This window comes from Penicillium riverlandense (genome assembly GCF_028828495.1).
Source record: "Penicillium riverlandense strain IBT 135883 chromosome Unknown utg000001l_segment0_segment0, whole genome shotgun sequence".
Lineage (NCBI taxonomy): Eukaryota > Fungi > Ascomycota > Eurotiomycetes > Eurotiales > Aspergillaceae > Penicillium > Penicillium riverlandense.
Genome location: NW_026643194.1, coordinates 2,629,770 through 2,650,764, shown reverse-complemented (window position 1 = coordinate 2,650,764; position 20,995 = coordinate 2,629,770). Strand labels below are relative to the sequence as shown.

At 47.9% G+C, this 20,995-nt stretch overlaps 7 protein-coding genes across 7 annotated transcripts; 4 read left to right on the top strand and 3 right to left on the bottom strand.

Annotated features, from left to right (window-relative positions):
* Positions 1–1,608: 1,608 nt before the first annotated feature.
* Positions 1,609–4,645, top strand: N7474_001081 (MCM DNA helicase complex subunit MCM6; the record flags this gene model as incomplete). Its single annotated transcript, XM_057192496.1, has 4 exons — positions 1,609–3,233; positions 3,288–3,423; positions 3,480–4,472; positions 4,529–4,645. 4 exons carry the CDS (start codon positions 1,609–1,611, stop codon positions 4,643–4,645), a joined length of 2,871 nt encoding a protein of 956 aa, XP_057057449.1.
* Positions 4,646–8,396: 3,751 nt separating this feature from the next.
* Positions 8,397–8,968, top strand: N7474_001080 (hydrophobin family protein; the record flags this gene model as incomplete). Its single annotated transcript, XM_057192495.1, has 3 exons — positions 8,397–8,724; positions 8,774–8,862; positions 8,912–8,968. 3 exons carry the CDS (start codon positions 8,397–8,399, stop codon positions 8,966–8,968), a joined length of 474 nt encoding a protein of 157 aa, XP_057057448.1.
* A 2,017-nt stretch (positions 8,969–10,985) lies between these two features.
* Positions 10,986–11,555, bottom strand: N7474_001079 (hydrophobin family protein; the record flags this gene model as incomplete). The annotated part of the gene is made up of 3 exons (XM_057192494.1): positions 10,986–11,042; positions 11,090–11,181; positions 11,231–11,555. The coding sequence occupies 3 exons, from the start codon at positions 11,553–11,555 to the stop codon at positions 10,986–10,988; spliced, it is 474 nt and encodes a 157-aa protein (XP_057057447.1).
* A 1,497-nt stretch (positions 11,556–13,052) lies between these two features.
* On the bottom strand, positions 13,053–14,704 carry N7474_001078 (uncharacterized protein; the record flags this gene model as incomplete). The annotated part of the gene is made up of 4 exons (XM_057192493.1): positions 13,053–13,430; positions 13,485–14,247; positions 14,301–14,506; positions 14,567–14,704. The coding sequence occupies 4 exons, from the start codon at positions 14,702–14,704 to the stop codon at positions 13,053–13,055; spliced, it is 1,485 nt and encodes a 494-aa protein (XP_057057446.1).
* Positions 14,705–15,108: 404 nt separating this feature from the next.
* N7474_001077 (metal-dependent hydrolase family protein) lies at positions 15,109–16,449 on the top strand (the record flags this gene model as incomplete). Its single annotated transcript, XM_057192492.1, has 1 exon — positions 15,109–16,449. The coding sequence occupies one exon, from the start codon at positions 15,109–15,111 to the stop codon at positions 16,447–16,449; it is 1,341 nt and encodes a 446-aa protein (XP_057057445.1).
* A 619-nt stretch (positions 16,450–17,068) lies between these two features.
* On the top strand, positions 17,069–19,538 carry N7474_001076 (fungal specific transcription factor domain-containing protein; the record flags this gene model as incomplete). The annotated part of the gene is made up of 7 exons (XM_057192491.1): positions 17,069–17,145; positions 17,199–17,228; positions 17,289–17,297; positions 17,342–17,645; positions 17,699–18,282; positions 18,335–18,505; positions 18,557–19,538. The coding sequence occupies 7 exons, from the start codon at positions 17,069–17,071 to the stop codon at positions 19,536–19,538; spliced, it is 2,157 nt and encodes a 718-aa protein (XP_057057444.1).
* A 424-nt stretch (positions 19,539–19,962) lies between these two features.
* On the bottom strand, positions 19,963–20,961 carry lea1 (U2 snRNP complex subunit LEA1; the record flags this gene model as incomplete). The annotated part of the gene is made up of 4 exons (XM_057192490.1): positions 19,963–20,346; positions 20,408–20,668; positions 20,744–20,784; positions 20,883–20,961. The coding sequence occupies 4 exons, from the start codon at positions 20,959–20,961 to the stop codon at positions 19,963–19,965; spliced, it is 765 nt and encodes a 254-aa protein (XP_057057443.1).
* Positions 20,962–20,995: the final 34 nt, after the last annotated feature.

Genomic DNA, 20,995 nt, shown 5'->3' with positions numbered 1-20,995 from the left:
CAGGTTCGTGAGCCTTTAGGAGAGATTGAGTTAAAAGTCGGGGTATGTGACTTGAACGAGCGTAAGGGTCTATTCGGGGACCTCACAGTGGGCCGCCGGCAGAGACCCATGCAAAAGTCCTTGGAGCGGCACTTTTCAGGCGAGTGGATTCGACGGCATGTAGGGACTGGTCAATAATTCACCCGGATTGGACTAACCTAATTAACTAACTAATGAACTGGGATATGCGAGTGGCCAGCATGCTGAAACCAAAGCATCAATCGTGCTGATCCGAGCAGTCCGCCGCTTCTCCAATTTGGGGATGCGGCAGTCAGAATGTTACGTAATGCGCACCTAATCTGCCGCAATGATGACATCGCACATCAAAAAGAGAGTTGACGAGTATCCGGTGTTGTTCTGTGCAGATTGAGATTTGGATATAGAGACAACAAACTTGGATTCCATAGAAATGTCTGGGCTATAGGTTCTTTATGGTGAACGCCTCCTGGCTGCCTTCCTAAACGGGACAGCAAAGAAACGTACTCTATATAGTCCCTCCACCTCTTCCTCTTTCCTTCTTCTCTTTCCGGCTCTGCCTAGATGCAAAGCTAGCCGTTATCACACTCTCCACAGTTTACGTGAAAGTCTCTGCAACTTGCTAGTGGAGCTCATCGAAGCTGTTACCCGCCCTAATGCTAGACCCGAGGATCTACAAAAGTCCCTTGCCGGAGGGGTCCAGAAAGTTTCGGTGGACTTACAAAGTACTACCTCACGCATGCCAAAGTCGACCTATGAATGACATCGACGAGCGAAAGGCATGTATATTCTAAACCTGCAAACACCCGTGACTGATATGTACACAGATGCCCAGCACAGCTCGGCAGTGTGCCAGTGGATCAATCAGTATGTCGACGCGCGCCTTAATAAGTTGTTATAAGAAATGGATGGCTAGCGAAGCCGGCTTGGCGCAGGTCAACAAAAAGGTTATCACCATTGGAATAGATCGCAAATGGCTTCTGTGTTTGAGAATGCGACACTCTCACGCTGTGGACAGGTCCTCTACGGCACGGGCACTCTAGCGGTGACGGAGAAACAAATGTACAATGCGGGCCATGTCCTGTACGCTATCCGGGTGATGGGGTAGGAGCAGCTTCACGAACTTTATTTTGACCCGAGGACCATTCAGGAATTCGGGGAGAGTGACGATCAATAACCACGAACATTACTACCGGGCTCGACGAGTATTAGGTATTATCTTTTATTCTAGATTGTTTAAACAGGTTTGAATCATAAAGTTTATCCCGGATGGATGTGTACTGCCAACAACGGCATGCCTATGTCTCACTGAGGACCACTAATAGCTTCCCGGTCAATACTCCCTGCTCTCCTGAGACCTCGTGTGTTCGATCTATGGCGAATATGTGTTGAAATACATAATCAAATCCAATCCAGTAGGCACTGCTTAAAGTGGTTAGCTCGTTCCCCACCACTTAACACGTCCCGAACGCGGGTCCAGAGACGCGACGCGTGTTCCCGTTTTTCTCTACCCATCCACTCTTCCCTTCCATCAACCCCCTCCATCCCTGTTTACTCCCTCCTGGACCAGCGACCGATTCCTGGTTGCTCGTCATGTCTTCTCTTTTCGATGCAGTGCTCCAATCGGAGCTGGGCTCCGCAACGGGCCGCCAGAATAATATCCAGTCCGACCATCTGCCCAGTTCGCGACGCTCCGAGAGCAATGGCCCCATGAGTGATATGAATGCCTTCCCCGATGACCAAGTGGTCGGCACCGGCAGCTCGACTGTCAATCGGCTTCGAAACCCCTATGCTGCCGGTCCGCCTCCCGTGATCGATGAGGCCGGTGAGAAAGTGCAGCAGGCATTCGAGGAGTTGCTCGAAACCTTTATCGAAGAACCATCCTCCTCCGCGCCCCCAACGTCCTCCCAGCGACTGAGCCCTCAATATTACGTGTCGCAGATCAAGGGGATGAAGAAATTCGAACTGTCGACCCTTTACGTGGATTTCACCCATCTGACATCCCTCCCAAACCCAATTCTGGCCGACGCCATTGCCAGCCAGTACTACCGCTTCCAGCCCTTCTTGACCAAGGCTCTGCACAACCTGATTGCCAAGTACGAGCCGGAATACTTCCTCTCCCACCGCCTCAACGGCAGCGCTTCTTCGGCGGCGAGCACTTCCGATACCACCGCGTTTGCGAATGTGTCTGATAAATCGGATCTGGATCAGCGTATCCGCCAGAAGACGCGTCACCAACAGACCGACCGGCTGTTTTCTTTGGCATTCTACAACCTGCCCCTGGTCTCCAGACTGCGGCAGCTTCGAACGGCGCAGATCGGAAAGCTGTTATCGGTCTCGGGAACGGTCACCCGGACCTCTGAAATCCGGCCGGAACTGTATCTGGGAACTTTCATCTGTGAGGGCTGCAGGTCCGTGGTCCAGAATGTTGAGCAGACCTTCAAATACACAGAACCGAGCGAGTGCCCCAACAAAACCTGCGGGAACCGCGTTGGGTGGCGTCTAGATATCGGGAAGAGTACATTTGTGGATTGGCAGAAAGTCAAGCTGCAGGAATCGTCCCACGAAATCCCCACCGGTAGCATGCCGCGCACCATGGATATCATCCTCCGTGGTGAGATGGTCGACCGCGCCAAGGCCGGTGAACGGTGCATTTTCACAGGTACCCTGATCGTGGTCCCCGATGTGAGTCAACTAGGCCTGCCCGGTGTGCGCCCAGAAGCGGTTCGCGACAATGGCGCTTTCCGCAGCACCGAGGTTGGTGGTGGTGGAGTGTCCGGTCTGAAGGCCCTGGGTGTTCGAGACCTCACCTACCGACTCGCCTTCCTTGCCTGTATGGTGACCCCGGACACCACAACACCCGGGCAGAAGCCAGAGCAGCAGCTGAGTGGCCAGTCAGACAACATCCTGGCTTCTCTGAACCAAACCCAGGAATCAGATATCCCGGGAGAGGATGCGCAGGAAGCGTTCCTTCAAAACCTCACACCCGCTGAAGTCCAAGATTTGAAACAGCTCGTGCATACCGACCGCATTTATGCCAGATTGGTGGATTCGATCGCGCCCATGATCTTTGGTCATAAGCAAATCAAGAAGGGCTTGCTCCTTCAGCTGCTTGGTGGTGTCAGCAAAAGGACGGAGCGGGAGAGCATGCAACTGCGTGGTGATATCAACGTCTGCATTGTTGGTGACCCGTCCACCAGTAAGAGTCAGTTTTTGAAGTAAGTCATACCTAACCATTCAGGAATGGTTGAATTCTAATGCACTCTTTTCAGATACATCTGCTCTTTGCATCCTCGCGCGGTATACACCAGTGGTAAGGCTTCGTCGGCTGCTGGTTTGACTGCGTCGGTCGTCAAGGATGCCGAGACTGGAGAGTTCACCATCGAGGCAGGTGCTCTGATGCTTGCAGTATGTTAATTTCGCCCCGCCTCTCCAAAAGCCCAATTTCTGATATGCTCTTTTAGAACGGCGGTGGTATTTGCGCAATTGATGAGTTTGACAAGATGGACATCGCCGATCAGGTCGCCATCCACGAAGCAATGGAGCAACAGACCATCTCCATTGCAAAAGCTGGCATTCACACCACCCTGAATGCCCGCGCATCCATTCTTGCCGCCGCTAACCCAATCGGCGGCCGATACAACCCAAAACTAACCCTGCGTCAAAACTTGAACTTCAGCGCTCCGATCATGAGTCGTTTCGATGTGTTCTTCGTCATCCGTGATGAGCCCAAAGAGGCGGTGGATCGCAACCTGGCCGACCACATTGTTAACGTGCACATGAATCGCGATGACGCCGTCGAGCCTGAGCTCAGCACCGAGCAGCTGCAGCGTTATATCCGGTTTGCGCGGACGTTCCGCCCTGTTTTCACGGATGAGGCCAAGGCCCTCTTAGTGGAAAAATACAAGGAGCTCCGTGCCAATGACGCGCAGGGAGGCATGGGTCGCTCGTCATACCGCATCACCGTCCGTCAGCTCGAGTCCCTGATTCGCTTGTCTGAGGCTGTTGCCAAGGCCAACTGTGTCGAGGAAGTCATTCCCAAGTTTGTGGTTGAGGCCTACGATCTCCTCCGCCAGAGTATTGTGACGGTTGAGAAGGACGACGTCGAAGTGGACGAGGATGAAGCACCGACTCGTGCAGCTAACGGTGATGACGACCAAGAGATGGCCGACCAAGATCGTGACCGTGACGGGGACAGCCCCATGCGCGATGATGCAGAGCAGCAGCAGGCTCAGCCAGAACGCCAGAAGACGAAGATCACCTGGGACAAATACAATACGATCATGAACCTGATCCTGCGTCGTGTTCATGAAGATGAGCAGAACTCTGGCGAGGGGGTCGAGCAAGAAGATCTTGTGCTCTGGTACTTGGAGCAGATTGAGAATCAACTGAACACCAAAGAAGATTACGACTCCGAGCGCGGTTTGACCGCGAAGGTCCTAAAGCGCATGGTGAAGGTGAGTTCCTTTAACCTTTCTTGCACTTCTAATATGCTGACTGACGATCCCTGCAGGACAAATTGCTTTTGCGTATCACTGGCTCGGGTCTCATGGATTCCGAAGAGTCGAGTGCGAACCAGAACAAGATCCTCTACGTCATGCACCCAGACTGTGTCTACGAAGAGATGTGAAGTGACACCATGTATTCTGTTTTCTGGGCTCCTATCTTGCCTTCCGGGTTGGTTTAAAGGTTGCATTTGCTTTTCAAGGAAGGGAGCATGGGGTTATGAATGATGATATCTGTTCTTTTCCGATAGGGTACGAAATGTATACTTTGCCATTCAAATACTTAGATCAAGATTTATGTCTGCAACTTGTGGTGGGTTCAAATCACCCTCCTAAAATTAACTACGAACAAGCGCTTCTTCAACAAAGACCCTCACTACTCTTAAATGGAGCGATAAAGTACTCAACTCTGGCAGGTAAACTTATCAGGCCGTTCCCCAGCAGACAATTTTAAGGTTGCTTGAAGCTCCAGGGAAACCGTTTGGGCGTTGGCAGTGTAATGCAGCGCTAAATCTGCTTTGATTAGCGTTCCCGAGGATACGAACGATGAGGGCGCTAAAGCCGACGCAAATAGATATACATAGCTTTAACATAATGAATTCAAAGAAGGGCCGGCCCTTGGTTGATTTAATTCTAGCTTTTCCAGGCAGTCAAGGCTGTAGCGGCATGTGTCTAGTCCTGTTTGGGTTGGAGTATGCGATCGGAATAGTCGTCACGGGATGTTACTTTCTCGGTCCCCGTCGAGCTTATTGTCTGGGGAGCAGAGGCTTAAGATCTACAGAAACCGGAAATACTATAGCATTCTAGTCTAGAAGCAAAATTTCAGGCAAATAATACGTATAAGGTGCTTAGTTAATGAATTTTTTTTTTTTTTTGGGAGTCTGCTTGGCACCGGTAGCCTGATATATATAATAGCAATGGATTCCTTACACTTTGCAATATCTTCCCTTCAAAAGTTATATTCAGAGCAGGACATAGTATTTCTTTCAAGAGATTGCAAGCAACTTCTGTTTATTGACACACTTGGGCTTGCGTCTTTACGAGCCGGTTTCATCAATTGCTTCCAATCCCATTCCTCCCCGAGTCAATGGTTCGTCGGAATAAATATGGTATTTAAGAGATCTCAGAATCAACTGTATGGTATTTCCATCAAATTCTGAGCTCGGTTACTCACTATTATAATAGGGTTTCTGGTTCGGCACCTTCGACATTGGAAACTTGTAAAACTTAAGCATGTTGATCGATACCGGTCCATCTGATGTAACTGTAAATCCAAGTCTTTACAAAAGGGGCCCAAGTCAACCAATCTTCATTTGCAATTTGGCAAATCTTATGGCACTGCAAAGAATGGTGGGTCGGGAACGGCGTGGTTGTGTAACTTCATTATTCTTTGGTGTTCTATCTAGATGAAGGATCGGCAGCTAATACAAGCTGTAATTTCGTTAAAATCACTGGTGGCCTGTGCAATGGCACCGTCTCATCTGGGCCCTTGAGTTCTACTTGAACTATTCGTTCCGCGAAGGGTGCTGCCAAAATCCCAGATGACGGAATCGTTGGATACTGGAACAGTCACTATTACTGGCCACGTGCTCGCCCGTTCTTCACACAAGTTGGCATGGCTAAGACATGATATATAGTCCCCCTGGATGATGGTCTGGCAATCTTTAATGATATATCCTTCCAGCCAGTGATACATAACACCACATATGGGTTGGGCCATTGTCACTGGAGACTTCCCCTGTGATCAGCCACCGACGTCTGTTTCAACATTCCGTTCCTGAAAAATATGTCTGTGGCTTAAAAACCAACGTGGCAAGTATCAACCACAAGAGTACACCTTTGACATTGAACCTGAGCAGTCGATTGCTGTCAAAAACGGAAACACAAATCGTACGGCCATTCTCTTCGGTGCTACTGTTCCTTTATATCTCACCTTGTGGATAGTTGGTCGGCGTATGTCTGGCACCTAAAGATTTCGCTCTGATATCGCTCTGATAATCTCGTAGCTAACATATGGTAGCATTTTTTCATGGCCTCTATGCGGACTACAATATTCAAGATGGTATCATGGGTTTGCCACTGCTAAGACTCAATTCGCGCGAAATGGGACCAAAACATCCAGTTCGGCGAGTTCATCACCCACCCCGACTAACGTCGTAGCCTCTTCGAAACAAATTGGTAGTTTTTGGCTGTCCGTCATGATCAGGTTTGTCGCATTTATGTTTTAATTCTAGAGTCTAATATAAAGTTAAACTTCTCGAAGCCTTATTTTGTGCAATCGATACGTGCTTAACCTTGATTCCTGGTTTCATTTTCCATTCCTTATGATCTGCATGCGATGCATCGCGATGCATTTAAAAATCCGTAGAAAAAGAATACGGAAAACCTAGGTCTATGTTGCTTTATTCAATCACCTTTGGCACCCTCCGTCATAATGCCAGCCGTCAACTTGAAGATGGCAGACCTTGGAAGTGGTAGCAAGCAATTGGCATACTTCATTCTGTCCAGATTTGTCTTAGGCTTTTCCTTTGGTCCAATGCTCATAATGCTGATGTCAGAGATGTACATTCGAAGCACCGTTTACAAAAATTCTTGAAATGTGACCTTCCTGGGGTCCAGAATTGGATGTGCCCTTTCCCCGAATCTGACTGCTATGGTCATCTTTCGATTCCTATCAGGCTGTTTTGGTGCCACAACAATGAATGCAGGAGGTCGAAGTATCTCTAACAGGGTTTCCTTGCAGGATCGGGAAAACATTACCGTCCGCTTTCTTTACAGGAATCTGCCCGGGCCCAGTATTGGCTCCAGTGATCGGCGGATTTTTGGCCTAGGTAGCTGGTTACAGCTAGGTCATTTGGCTGGTATGTATTCTTGTACGTCCGCTTTCTTTAAGCGGGACTTGACAGGGATATTTTGATTTGATCTGAAACTCACAGACCACCCTGATCAACATGGTGGGATCATGAAAGTGGCCTGTTACACTGGTCCTTCACAAAGAAAGCTATGGCCTCATAACATCCGCAAAAAGGACAAAAGGAGAAAAACAAACAGGGACAAACATCATTTGATGACGATAGAGCAGGAGGTGTTATTTCGTTGCTTTCTGCGACTGGCACAGTTATTATGCTGAAGCCTATCGCCGCCCGCCTACATATCCCTATACTCGGCGATCATTTAGAACAAATCAAACGAAGGGCAGAATTTCCATGTGCCACGGGCGGAATGTACCCAAGTGACGATACTCCCTTTACGGATCAAATAGCTTATTTAGTAGTGGAAAGGGATAAGGAGAGGGGCGTCGAATCAAGGGACTTGTTCTGATAGTTGGCATGCTGGGAAGGGTATCGGAATGCTGAGCATGCGATCCGCGTGCCGGAGATGAAAAGGAGATAATCCACTGCGTATGTGATTTACCATGTCTGGTGTGGTACGGGGAAGTAGTTCATATATAAAGTCCTTGCAAGAATGTAGATTTTCAAGGGTTTGCTCGAACAGAATGTGATATCCTGTATACAAGACATAAACCTGATCAAAAGAAGAAAGGAGAATATTAGAAAAATAGCCTGAAATTGGACCAAAGCTCAGTTACGAACAGATCAGACGTTGGGCAAGAGGGAAGAAAATGTTCCGCAGAATGTCTATGTGTACTAGTAACATCCAGCGGGCTTGAGAGCAGTGACTTCGATCGGCATAATCAAAAATGGGCGGCTGCAACAGTCTGGAATGGGACTAGATGCCATAGAGCAAGACAAACTGACCTCAAAGGGCTGGGTGGAATGCTGGGAAAGACTATTTAAACTCCCGTTCGACGCAGACATAGAACACCAACCACTCTTCTCCTCTGCAAACGCATTCATTCTACCCTCACCTCTCAAAATGCAACTCTTCACCCTGATGGCTCTCGTGGCGAGCGCGGTGGCACTGCCTCCGTCCCCTCCCATGGTTGGCAACGCCAATGGTATGGCCAACAAGGGCAACTCCGACGTGCGCTTCCAGGTGCCTGACGATATGACGGTCCACCAGGCCCAGGCCAAGTGCGGTGACCAAGCTCAGCTCTCTTGCTGCAACAAGGCTACATTCGCTGGAGACACCACGGATGCCGAAAATGGTATCCTAGCTGGTGCTCTGAGCAACCTCATTAGCGGTGGCTCTGGTTCCGAGGGATTGGGTCTGTTCCAGCAGTGCTCGCAACTGGATCTTCAGGGTATGTGGTTTACCTTCTAAGAAAAGCACATAACGCTAATCTCTTTTAGTTCCGATCATTGGTATCCCGCTCCAGGACCTGATCAAGAAGAAGTGCCAGCAGAACATCGCGTGCTGCCAGAACTCTCCTTCTAGTGCGGTAGGTACATCATTCCTAGAAGTCAATGCAATGGCTAATGATTCTTTAGAGCGACGACCTGATTGGCCTTGGTCTGCCTTGCGTGGCTCTTGGTGCCCTGATCTAAGAGGCTCAGCCTTTGAGGGCCACAAACTGTGGAGGCGAAGGGTCGGCGATCGGTCCATCCATCTTTCCTTTGTTTCTACCTTTCTCACCTCTCGTTAGTGATTTTATCACAAATATTACTTCGAAGATCTGTTTGATTCTTATATTTTAATATGTCTCCAAGCTCATCGAATACATACTCGAGTCCGAAGTGGGTGTCTAGAGTTAGAGAATATCTTCGCTAGCTTCGTTTTACGATATGCAGTTGTTTCACATTCAACGTCAACGATGGCTATGTAGATGCGTAATTATTAGTCGGCTTGAACTTCATATGGTTTCAAATTCCCTATTTTTTTGGGGGGCGTGAAATTCAGAGCGATTATTCATTTACGGTGAGCTCTGTATCTTGTTGGAATGTTTGGCTTGCAGCAATTTTACTCCAGGGGCCTTTTAAAATTCCGCGTTTCATACCAGTAACCAAACTAAATTGTCGCTACCGCTGGAACCCAAAGCAACATTATATATATACACACAATATTGCAATTTGTATTCATCTTGCCCCTGCACTCGCGTCTTGTCCCTTGCGTCTCGAAGCTGTAACTGCCCGATTTTCGTTGTTCTTATTTGGCCCATCAGCCCCGTTAGAAATGTGATAGACGAAGGAGTTATCCAAAAAGAAAAAAAAAAAAAAAAAAAAAAAAAAAGAAAAAAAATTCACCAGTGACGTTAGAAGGATGGTTGCCATAACATCGATATATTGTACTCAACCCCATTTAGAATCCAGCCCCCGGTGTTACGTCCGTAGCTTCGGAATGCCTCAAACATAAAACTGAAGAAACGGATGCAGAGGGGAGATACGCTTACGTGTAACATTCTATTTATAATCAGAGGGAAGCAGAGAGCATAGGTCGACTAAGTCTAGTAGTTCTAGGCATGCTAAGTAAAGCGCCAATGGAACGAACCATGGAAAACCAGTTTCAACCAAAGTTCTAGTCTTGCAATCTCGGAAGAGAAATTAGAGGGCAATCTCAAAATAAAGCCATACGGACTCTCGAGAGCCTATGGTCTAGGGCCTAATCAATCGCTAGGTCGGTCGGATGAACACTGAAATACTGCATCCCTATTCCGCTGAGAAGTAAAGTACGGCTAAGCGTATGGTACCTTACGGTTGCATGTCATCGTTTTTTCAAGGGTGGTTAGGGAATATATACCATAAAATGAGGCCAAATTCCCTAATTCTATATTGAAATTCCTACTAAGCCGTAAGTTAAGTTTGGTGGGCAAACAGCTGAGCCTGGCCAACGCACTTAGTCTGAGCCATCAGGACTAGTCATCGGGAAAGTGTCTGGCAAGTGTCCTTTTCTATGACTGTTCATGACGCCTAGTTCAAGTGTGTTGCCATAACTAACTACTGTATTCAATACAGCTATCTATTTTGGTGACATCACCGTTGTCAATCCTGGCGGTAGTGGTATCCTTCAATATGATCGAATCTGGCTCTGGCGCCGACATTGTTTCTTTTCTTTCATCTATGCATCAGGTCTCTCATCATGTTTCAGTTCCATCAGTGGGCATATTTGGATTTATTTTGGAGGTTGTTTTTGGTCTGTTGGTATGGAATTCGTCAACCGCTTGCGCTGAATTAGCGGCTAGCTTTTTGATCTAGAGTACCGTTCCTGAGTGGCGAAAATCTCTTTGTAAGTCGAATTCCACAGACAAAGACATGATAACCAAAGATAAGACTAAGCGGTGGGAGTGGGAGCTAGACGTGGGCTCCTTCCAAGAAAAGTATTCTATGCGACCCTGCCTGATTAGTCCTGCGAAATAGTCGTTCGAGCCTCATACAACTCAGAGAATTCGAAGACGTAGGAGTGAGGTATCCCAGCTGCGAAGTGACAAGCTTTCCGACACATAATGCAAAGGTGTTTACTGAACTGGTCCCAATAAAGAATAAAGGTAAAAGATTAGAATTGAAACTAGACTAAAGTCATTCCATTTGCTCTTATTCAGACATATAGCATCCATCAATAGGGATGCCCTTAGAGCAGGGCACCAAGAGTGATACAAGGCAGACCAGCGCCAACCCCATCGTGGTCCTAAAACTGTTAGCCATTGCATTGACTACTAGCAATGATGTACCTACTGCACTAGATGGAGAGTTCTGGCAGCACGCGATGTTCTGCTGGCACTTCTTCTTGACCAGGTCCTGGAGCGGAATGCCAATGAGGATTGGAACTAAAAGGGATTAGCTTTATATAGTTTTCTTAGAAGTTGATCGACATACTCTGAAGATCCAGTTGCGAGCACTCCTGGAACAGACCCACTCCTTCAGAAGCAGAGCCACCGCTAATGAGGTTGCTCAGAGCACCAGCTAGGATACCTTTTTCGGCATCCGTGGTGTCTTTGGCATACCTAGCCTTGTTGCAGCAAGAGAGCTGGGCTTCGTTACCGCACTTGGCCTGCGCCTGGTCGATCGTCATATCGTCAGGCACAGGGAAGAGGCCATCGGTGTTGCCCATATTACCCATACCATTGCTGTGGCCAAAAGCCGGCGGCATGGCAGCAACAGTAGAGATGAAAGTAAGAACGGAAAGAGTATTGAGACGCATGGTGACGGCTGATGTTTTTGAGAAGAAAAAAGTAAGGCCAAAGAAGAAAGATATTGGTATAGTAGCGAAAATCAATTCTGGCCAGGAAACACCATCTTAAGTAATTTTTTTGGTCATTTCCTTGACCCACGGTCCTCTCGTCTCAATCATTTGAGAGATATTTCCGCCATTCTGAGTGCTGCCAAGGATTATCATTCCACAATTATATGCTAATTCAACATTCTACGTAAAGGCGGTATTCTCACGCGGGTACATGCCATCCATTCCTCAACACAGGGACATTCTTCCGCTTGTTTTTATCCAATAGTTGGCGGTTTTTCGATGAGCTAGCCCTAATCGAGAAGGCGGTTCCAGCAACGTCTCGCCATGTTCTAGAGATGGCATATACCCTGGAGACAATACTTCTTTTACGGACCAGTAGTCAATCAAAAACGCTGATGCCTCGTTGTTGAAATTAGGAATATGCAAAGGACCAATCTCTTCTCACAAAGGACAACTGTGTGTTTGTTCAACGACAAATTCAGATTAGCGCACATACTTCCTGTACTATTACCCCTTGCTCTCTTGCTATCTTCTAACGAAACCACTTTTCTGATCAATTACAATCTCGCCTTTTTTAACCTTTTTTTTAAAGTTGCATATCTCCCATAGCGAGACCTCAACATTCTACGCCCTCTTTGACCTTTACAGCCATAAAAGTTGGAATGGGATCCCTGCCAAATGGCCCATGTGTTTGACCATACTTTCCCCAGTTGGAAACACTTGTACCAAAACGCCCTAAAGGCGAGTGAAAAAGTTTTTAAAAATGTCGTGATTCGTCGTCCAGATCGGCATAGACTGAGTGTTCTGTATTTTGAGATTAGGAGACATCAACGCATGTGGTTACAAATAGGCGAGCAATTTTTATCTCTATGAGAATGGATAGACATACCAAGGGTTGTTTACAGTTGTCTTTTTTCCTTACTAGGAGTGTTAAATGCGTGCAAAAACCAGTGTTGGACATGCTCGCCGAGACAGCCCAAGAATTAAGCGCGCTCTAATTTGGTCGGAATACTAGCTATTCGACAAAAAACAGCGGAGATTTGGCATGTTAAATTTGGTTTACAGACAGGGATATTTCTGGCATTTCTTGTCATTGGTCGAGCGAGTGACCAAATCAAGCCAAACTGACACAAAAGCATGGAGCAGTAAACCCAGAGTATGTCAACCAACAACAACAACAAAAACAAATCGCGGCATAAGTGCCAATAATCAAAACTAGATTCTGTCTGGTGACCTGTAATAGTCATATTCGACCACTTCGAACAGATAGAGCGGGTGGAATTTCAAGTTAGAGCCAAAATACACATTGGAATGCCTTATCTAGCATTTTTGTTGCATTATGTCTCTTTGGAAATGCACATGTTATTAGTCCGTAGAATATTCAATCGTATGTACCAACCTTCAGCAGATACTGCAATACTGCGTTTCTTGTCAAAGTCAAGAGTATCTTCGCACCTACCATGAATATCTGAACTGGCGATCTTCCTTATCCGTCAGATCAGCCTTCGGTAATCCGTTCTCATCAAGCGCAACTTCTCGCCTCGTGGTGTCAACAGAAATTGCGTTGGCATCGACATCTCGCTTTTGATTATCATGCATGCATAGAAAGCGGTAAATAATCACTGTCAAAAAAAGCAGACACCAAGTCACAATGCCAGTGATCACACCTTCGGTATACCGAGGGTTGTGGGTCCATAGCTGGGGAGACCCTATACAGCCAGCACAGTAGCCGATGAAGAACATGGTATTGACAATAGCACGTTTGGTATTACCCTTGACATTTGACGCAGCGAGTGAGAGAAGCACCGACATGGAAGCTGTGATGCAAGAGGACTGTACGCTGAAAGTCAATAGATGCAATTTTTCGAGAGAGTAATAACAGCTTACCAACCAAGCGGCGACAATTAAACCCCATTCGGCGGACACAGTGAGCTTCAAGAGGAATACACAGCCAATAAAGGGAGGTACGATGAGTGCTAGAACGACTAGCGTCCGCTGGCGGGGAAAGAAAAAGACCAGCGCAGTACCGATCCATAAAAGTGTGATTTGGACAGCACCTGACGGGGCAGTGTACAGCATTGTTTCAAGCTTGCCATAGCCAATTGACTCGATGACAAGCGTTGCAAAGGTCAGCACTGGAGACTGCATCGTCACCAAAACACCGAACCAGAAGACGGACCACGCTTTTGGATCCAACAGTGTTTCCTTCATTTGAGAAACCGAAAATGAAGTTTTGTCGCCACCGTCACGGTCTTCAGCCATGCGGAGAGATAATACTTCTTTCTCGCGCGCGTTCAGGAACCAGGCATCCTTGGGCCCACCGGGTACCAGAATAAAAAATCCAACTCCAGCGACAACAGTCAGCGCACCACAGATGATGAACAACACGCGCCACGGCTGAATTGATAGAGATGTATTTTTGCCAATTCCGTACATTACCAAGCACCCCATTACCTGGGCAAGACCATTCATGCTAATCCAGAGAGCGGTGCGAACAGTATGTTCTTTTTTACGGTACCAGATGGATGTGATAGTCACGAAGGAAGGGGAGACAGCACCCTCACTAAAACCGAGTAAAAATCGCACAGCAGCAAAGCCGGCATAATTCTTCGGTGCAGCAAGGCACATGCAGATGATTCCCCAAACAATGCTAGTGAACCCTTGTTAGCGAGAAATGAATTTATGAAGAAGAGACAGCCGTACACGGTGGACCCGACGAATTTTGTCAGGGGAAGCCGACTCATGAGGTAAATAAAGGGATATTCAGAAATTAGTTGGCCGACATAGAAGATTGAGGTGCACCAGGAATATTGCGAGCTCGTCATGTCGAGATCCTCCATCAGACCAAATACTGCGGCATAACTGAGACTTTGTTTGTCAAGATACTGCAGAAAGAAGACGAAGCACATCTTGTGGTCCGATCAGCCAACGCATCCAGTTTCGCAAATGGCTTTATTTTCGGCTCTCACAAATGGCAGAATAACCATATCAATTTTCCGCAAGACTGCCTTCTCTTCCGCTGGAGTGTATCCCTCGCTGAAGTCGAGGGTCTCACCAGCCGCATGTTGGCCATCGTCGTTTGACACGGGGACCTTTGTTTCCTCCATCGGATTGAGATATGGAAAGTAATGATCAGGAAATTTTTTTATTTAGAGGCTAAGTTGGGTCTCCAGGGAGAGAGCTAGGAGAAGGAAAGGGCACAGCGACATCACAGGGGGTGAAACTCTGTTTGTTATAATCGGTTCCCCTAGATCTCCCCGCGCACAGGTCATGGAGATATCTTTATTGGGCAAAGATAGGCTTCGTTGACCAGGCTGGTGGAGAATGCGTACATGCAGCCGATGTGAGGCCATCGGATAGGGCGAGCGTATCGGTAATGTGGCTGGGCAGATTGCCGCCCTTACGGGGGCGCGATAGAAGTTGGAGATTAGCTCGTTTTAAATCGCATGGGGACTTACATTATCTCTTCTGCAATATCTTCAAAATCCTTGGTGCCATGACAACTGTGAAAATGACCCAACGCAGCCAGGTTCCCGGCTCCGACATTAAGCCCTGGCTTCGCCCGGCTCCGCGGGGCTATCTGTTCACAAACGCCAACATCGTCGACGTGCAGGCGGGTACAATCGTGGAAAACGCATCCCTCACGACACGCAAGGGGAAAATCCATTCCATAACCCAATCAATCCCTGAGCCCCTGCCAACAGATCTCACGATTGTCGACTGTCAGGGCCGATACCTCTGCCCCGGTCTTTTTGATGCCCATGTTCACCTATGCGCTGTTCCGGGATTTGGCGATCTTTCCAAAGCCTTTGGCAATCCTAATGATGTACATCTCCTTCGACAGCCTTATTCCGCTGCCCAGATGCTTCACCGCGGTTTTACCAGTATTCGTGACTGCGGAGGTGCTCAACTCGCCCTGAAAGAAGCCATTGAGGATGGTGTATTTCCAGGTCCTCGTGTTTTTATTTCTGGACATGCTCTTTCTCAATTTGGTGGGCATGGGGATCTCCGCGGCTCGCACGAACCAACCGAGTGTTGCGGCGGCCTGCATAGTAACAATCACTTGGGACGTTTGTGCAACGGGGTACCCGAGTGCATGGCTTCTGTACGCGAAGAAATCCGCTGTGGTGCAGATTTTATCAAGATCATGGGATCCGGGGGCGTAGCGTCTCCAACCGACAAGCTGGAGCACCTCCAATTCACCGCCGGCGAGATCCAGGCCATGGTCGAGTGTGCAAGCAATGCTGGGACGTTTGTGACTGCCCACGCATACACTGTTAAGGCCATTCGACACTGCATTGATAATGGTGTCCGGGGAATCGAACATGGCAACTTTGTCGACCCACCCACTGCACACCTCATGGCGGAGAAGGGTGTCTACCTGACCCCAACACTTATCGCATATGCCCAAATGGCTTCAGATCGCTGGCAGGGCTACTTGCCCCCGGAGTCTCAAATCAAGAACTCACAGGTACTTAAATCTGGACTGGAGGCTTTGAAAACTGCTTCTGAGGCTGGAGTCACCATGTGCTATGGCTCCGACCTGCTAGGTCCACTGGGCTCGGCTCAGACTCATGAGTTTTCACTGCGTGCTCAGATTCTCTCTCCGCTAGAGGTCCTGCGCAGCGCCACTGTGAACCCAGCAAAGATGATGGGCTGGGAGAACTCCATTGGCCAGCTTAAGGAAGGGTTCATCGCTGATGTCGTGATACTAAACGGAAACCCTCTGGAGGATGTCACTGTGTTTGACAGGCCTGAAGAACATGTTCTTGGGGTGATGAAGGATGGCCGCGTTTATAAAAGTCGGTGGAATGCGCTTCCTGAGGATGCAGATATCCCTGTGAGAATATAAGTGTTCAACCACAGTGGATGATTTATTGATGCAGTATGATAGCCTTACCATTGTAAGAAGCCAGACGTGACATCTTTCTGACAATTATAGTTGATCCTTTTATTTGCCGCATTTGAGAAAGGGCAAGTCCACTATATGGGCTAATGTGAGACGGAAAGTCGAAGACCGAAGCTGCTGATGATGAACATCTCGACAAATGATAGGAGGGGTTTTCGCCATCAAGGATATATATAGTTGGTCAGCTTGGTTCCCTCTATCAATGATTATGCGGGAGTCAGCTACATATTTGCGACCTTTGATACACTGCTAGCTCATATTTTCTATTCCGTGACCAATGTTTCATAGAAAGAGCGTTATCCAGGTACAAGGAATCAGCCTACTACATAGGCTGATCAAATCATGATATCAAATATGCAAAAAAGTTTCTACGCAACAATATCAAGTTGTACCTCTGGCGGAGGCAGATAGCCGACCCGTCGGCAAAGGTTACAGTCCTTTCCCCACTTCTCCCCCAGGCTTATCTCTAGAGTTTATTCGGACACATTCCCGACAAGAATATCACGGCTAACTTCTTCCCCGCACGCCGTTTTGGGGTATCCCTTTTCACACTGCCGCAGCGATGGAATCGCCCGCTGCAATTCGGAGGCGGCGCCGCCGGCGCGTCCCTGATGAGAATCGTAAGAGGGCACCTCGCGCGTATGCCTGTCGCTAGAATAAAGAGGGAAGAGGTTACTAACGGTATAATTTAGGTGCGATCGCTGCAAGACTCGCAAGAGCAAGTGTGTGGAGTCCACACCCGGCAGATGCCAGCGATGTTCCGTAAACAATTTGAGCTGCAGATTTGAGAAGTATGTTTCCCAGTGAGATTAATGAGGCCCACTTTCTTACACAGGAGCAGAGGAAGATCACCTTCATCACCGTCATTCCATGAAGAGCCGCCATCGTCAGCACAAAGTGAACATGGCATATCCGCCTCCGACGGCCATGCGAGAGAGGCACCCGAGGAAAACATATCCATCGAAAGTCCAGAAGTATTCTCCCCAGCATCGGCATTGTCGCAAAAACTTTCCAAACACGTCATAGTAGATCAAACAACAAGGTTGCCATGGCCGAACATTTTTTGTCGCCTTCGAGAAGCGTTTTCACTCAACCCGCACACTACACCAGAAGAACAGGACATGGTGGCTATGCAAGCAGTAGGTTGTCCGTTTACTCCCAATAGAAGTCTCGATGGACTAATTTATCAAAGCATATGACTTGCCCAAAAGAGGCGCATCCGTCAGAATTGGCACGCCTTCGTCTTGTCGTAAAGGCATTCCCTCCGCGGCCTGTGGCCAACTTCTTGCTGTCCGTCTTCATCAAGCATGCCACAGACGCGTTCTTCTATTTTGATCAGTCCCAGTTTCTGGCGGAAATTGATCAACTGTACACTGACTCGAACTCACACTTAAGGTGCGACCCGAGCTTCGTTTGCCTCGCTATGGCAGCCTTCGCGTTAGGAAGCCAGTGGACACCACTTGAAAGACCCGAGGGATTGGACACTGATCTCCACCGGGAAAACGTGGACCTTGGTCGGGTGTTTTATTGTCACGCTAGGACGTTGATTCCTGATATAATTGACAAACCAAGCTTGTGGTCTATCCAGGCCCCCATGGTTTTGAGCGTGTATCTGTTGCCGGCAAGTGCAATTGGATCGTCCTATGTTTACATGGGATTGGCTTTGCGAAAGGCACTAGCCTTCGACCTTCATCAAGACATAGATGACCCAACAACCGACGAACGTGAAAAAGAAGTTCGTCGTCGCCTATGGTGGTCAATCTACTCTCTCGAAAGGTTTATTTCTGGAGATTTTCAGATTCAAAAGTTTAATTCTGACATCTAATAGATGCACCACTATTAAATTGAACCGGCCTCGTTCTATAAACGCTGATACGATCACAGCGATCCTTCCATCACCAAACCGATCATTAGACCGCCTTCAGAAGTTCGATAATCTCCAGTTTCAACTGGCATTCATCCATCTGGTAAAGATTCTTGATCAAATCGCAGAGCCAACGTAAGTCTGCCTTTCCCATGTGAGATTGTACATGCTAATGAGACAAAGCAGTGATCCCTTGAAGCACACGGAAAGGCTTACACGCTATGAAAAATGTGAATCCGATCTTCAGCAGTGGAAAAAATCGTTACCACAAGAGTTCAAACTTGAGAAAATCGACCCCAGGGACTCAAAATATCGTGCAGTGTTCCATCTTTACCTGAACTACTACTATGCCTGGATCTCTATGGGCAAGGTTTTTCTTGTCACTGTCGTACGAACCAACCTCAACTCCTATTTCTATCCCAAACCACAGCCTCCACACATCAACGAGACAGTCAATAAGTTATCCCTTTCTTGCACAAAGGCAGCAAGAAAGCTTCTCCAGCTGTTTGAGAACTTGACGCACACTCGCAATATTACTCGTTTCTCCTTCACAGATTTCCAAGGGTGCAGTATTGCGACTATCGTAACCTTGGTGTCCGGAATACTGGTCCGTGATTCGACATACCACGCGAGGGTAGCATTCGGTCTGGACTGCCTTCGAAAAATGGCAACGGGGAACATGACAGCCAAGATGGGCGTCAAATTTGTTGAAGCTGTGCAGTCCATTGCGAATGAGGCTGCGAGAAAGCTACATCACACGTCTTCGTTTCAGGAAAGCATTCAAGTGACTGGAGGAATAGATACGACATCCGAATATAGCCAATGGGCCGAGTGGCTCACGCAGCAAGAGAATATCCCCCAGGGAGATTCAACACCTGCATCGGGAGGAGGCCATACAACAACCATGGAAATAACGGCCCAAGATGGAACATGGACATTGCCTCAGCCTTCAGTCAATTCCTCTAGCTGGGGAATCCATGGTGCAGATGTGCCGCCGACGGTCCCATTTTCGGACAATTTCACACAGCAAACGACGTTTTCTCATGAAGCCCATTCTGCGGAGAATAGTTTTATTTCAGCACTACATAGCGATGATCAAACATTTTTGATGGGTTTGACAGGACTTGATGGTCTGGATTTGTTGGGATTCACGAGTCCGCTGGAATGAATGATCACAGAATATACAGCGGCGGAATTGCACATACACACATATTATGGTCATTGGGAGTTAAGACGGTTACTTGTCAATTATATCAAACTCCGTTATATTCTGGGGCTTAGTCGCGTTCATAGTGGCTATTGTACTTGTATCGTGGCTAACTAGCATGGCCAGCGCAGCCATGCCTGAAAAGCTGAGAAATGAATGACAGAGACAGCTTTTAATAGTAGTATGGAGTTCTAGTTCACAATGCCGACGTTTAAGCTTGACCCAATCAAAAGAAGAAACACCACAGAATAAGAGATGAAAAGGAGAAAAGAAAGCCCTCAAATGATACGCATATAACCCCGTGACGAAAGCCAAGCCCAGACGAGAAACGGAAAATTAGACAATAGGGTATGTCCAGAGGATCACAGCATGATGACACAACAACTCACATCTGCATCCGCTCATCCCCATCCATATCTTCATTTGTGCCGAGTGCGCCGCCAGGTATCCGCCCCTCGTTAAGCTCCTTTTCCAGCCGCGTGATCTCTTGCAAGCTCTTGGCCTCACGGATCATTTTCTCGACATGCTTTCGCTCCTTGTCCGTCAATTTCACGCGGATAGCTTTATCACCCGTGGCGCGATCAGCGGGCGTAACGCTTGTGACATCGAAAGTACGAGACTTGACACCCATGATCTTAGCTGCCAGAGCAGATGGTTCCTCAGCAGTGCCAAAAAGTTCCTTTGCTTTGGCCCGTTCTGCGTCTTTGACTTTCTGATAGTCTAGGAAACGGACGCTGGGCACCCGCCATATCACCCAGTAGCGGTAGTTCTGGACATGTCGAGTTAGCTCCGATCCTGGGACAAATAGCAATAAAAGTGCCAAAACTAACCTCCTTCCGTGTGACCGGGTTTTCCACCAGAACCAAATGCGTCAGCCGTTGCAGATTTTGTAGGGGATCGAGATCCGCCAACTCGGACATGTTATTCGCGGTCAGGACCAAAGTCGACAGGTTGGGCACCGAGGATGCTAGAGAGGGCTGTATATGGTTGATCCGGTTTCGAGCAAGGAGGAGGGTGTGAAGGCGAGGAAAGAACGGGAAATTCCCGAGGGAGGAGAGGTCGTTGTCTGTTAAATCAATCGCATCTTGTTCCTGCGAGAGTGAATGATCAGCCATGTATCCCCCGAATTGAACGCATATCCTGTATATCTGCAAAAGCAAACTCACCTTGGCAATACCCAAATTCTCAATGGCGGGGATCTTGTGTCCTATATCGCGAAACGCAAAAAACCGCTGTCAATCAAGCTCTTTCTCAAAGCGTAGCACCCGTTCTTTTCAGGACTTGTGACTGATTTCTGATACGCACCTCGAAGATCCAACTCGCGGTCTTTGAGCGGGTTGATATATGAGAGGGAATTCTGGATGAGCTCGACGGTCAAGCGCATCGCGGCGGTGGGTTTGCAGTCAAGGGCTTAGGGG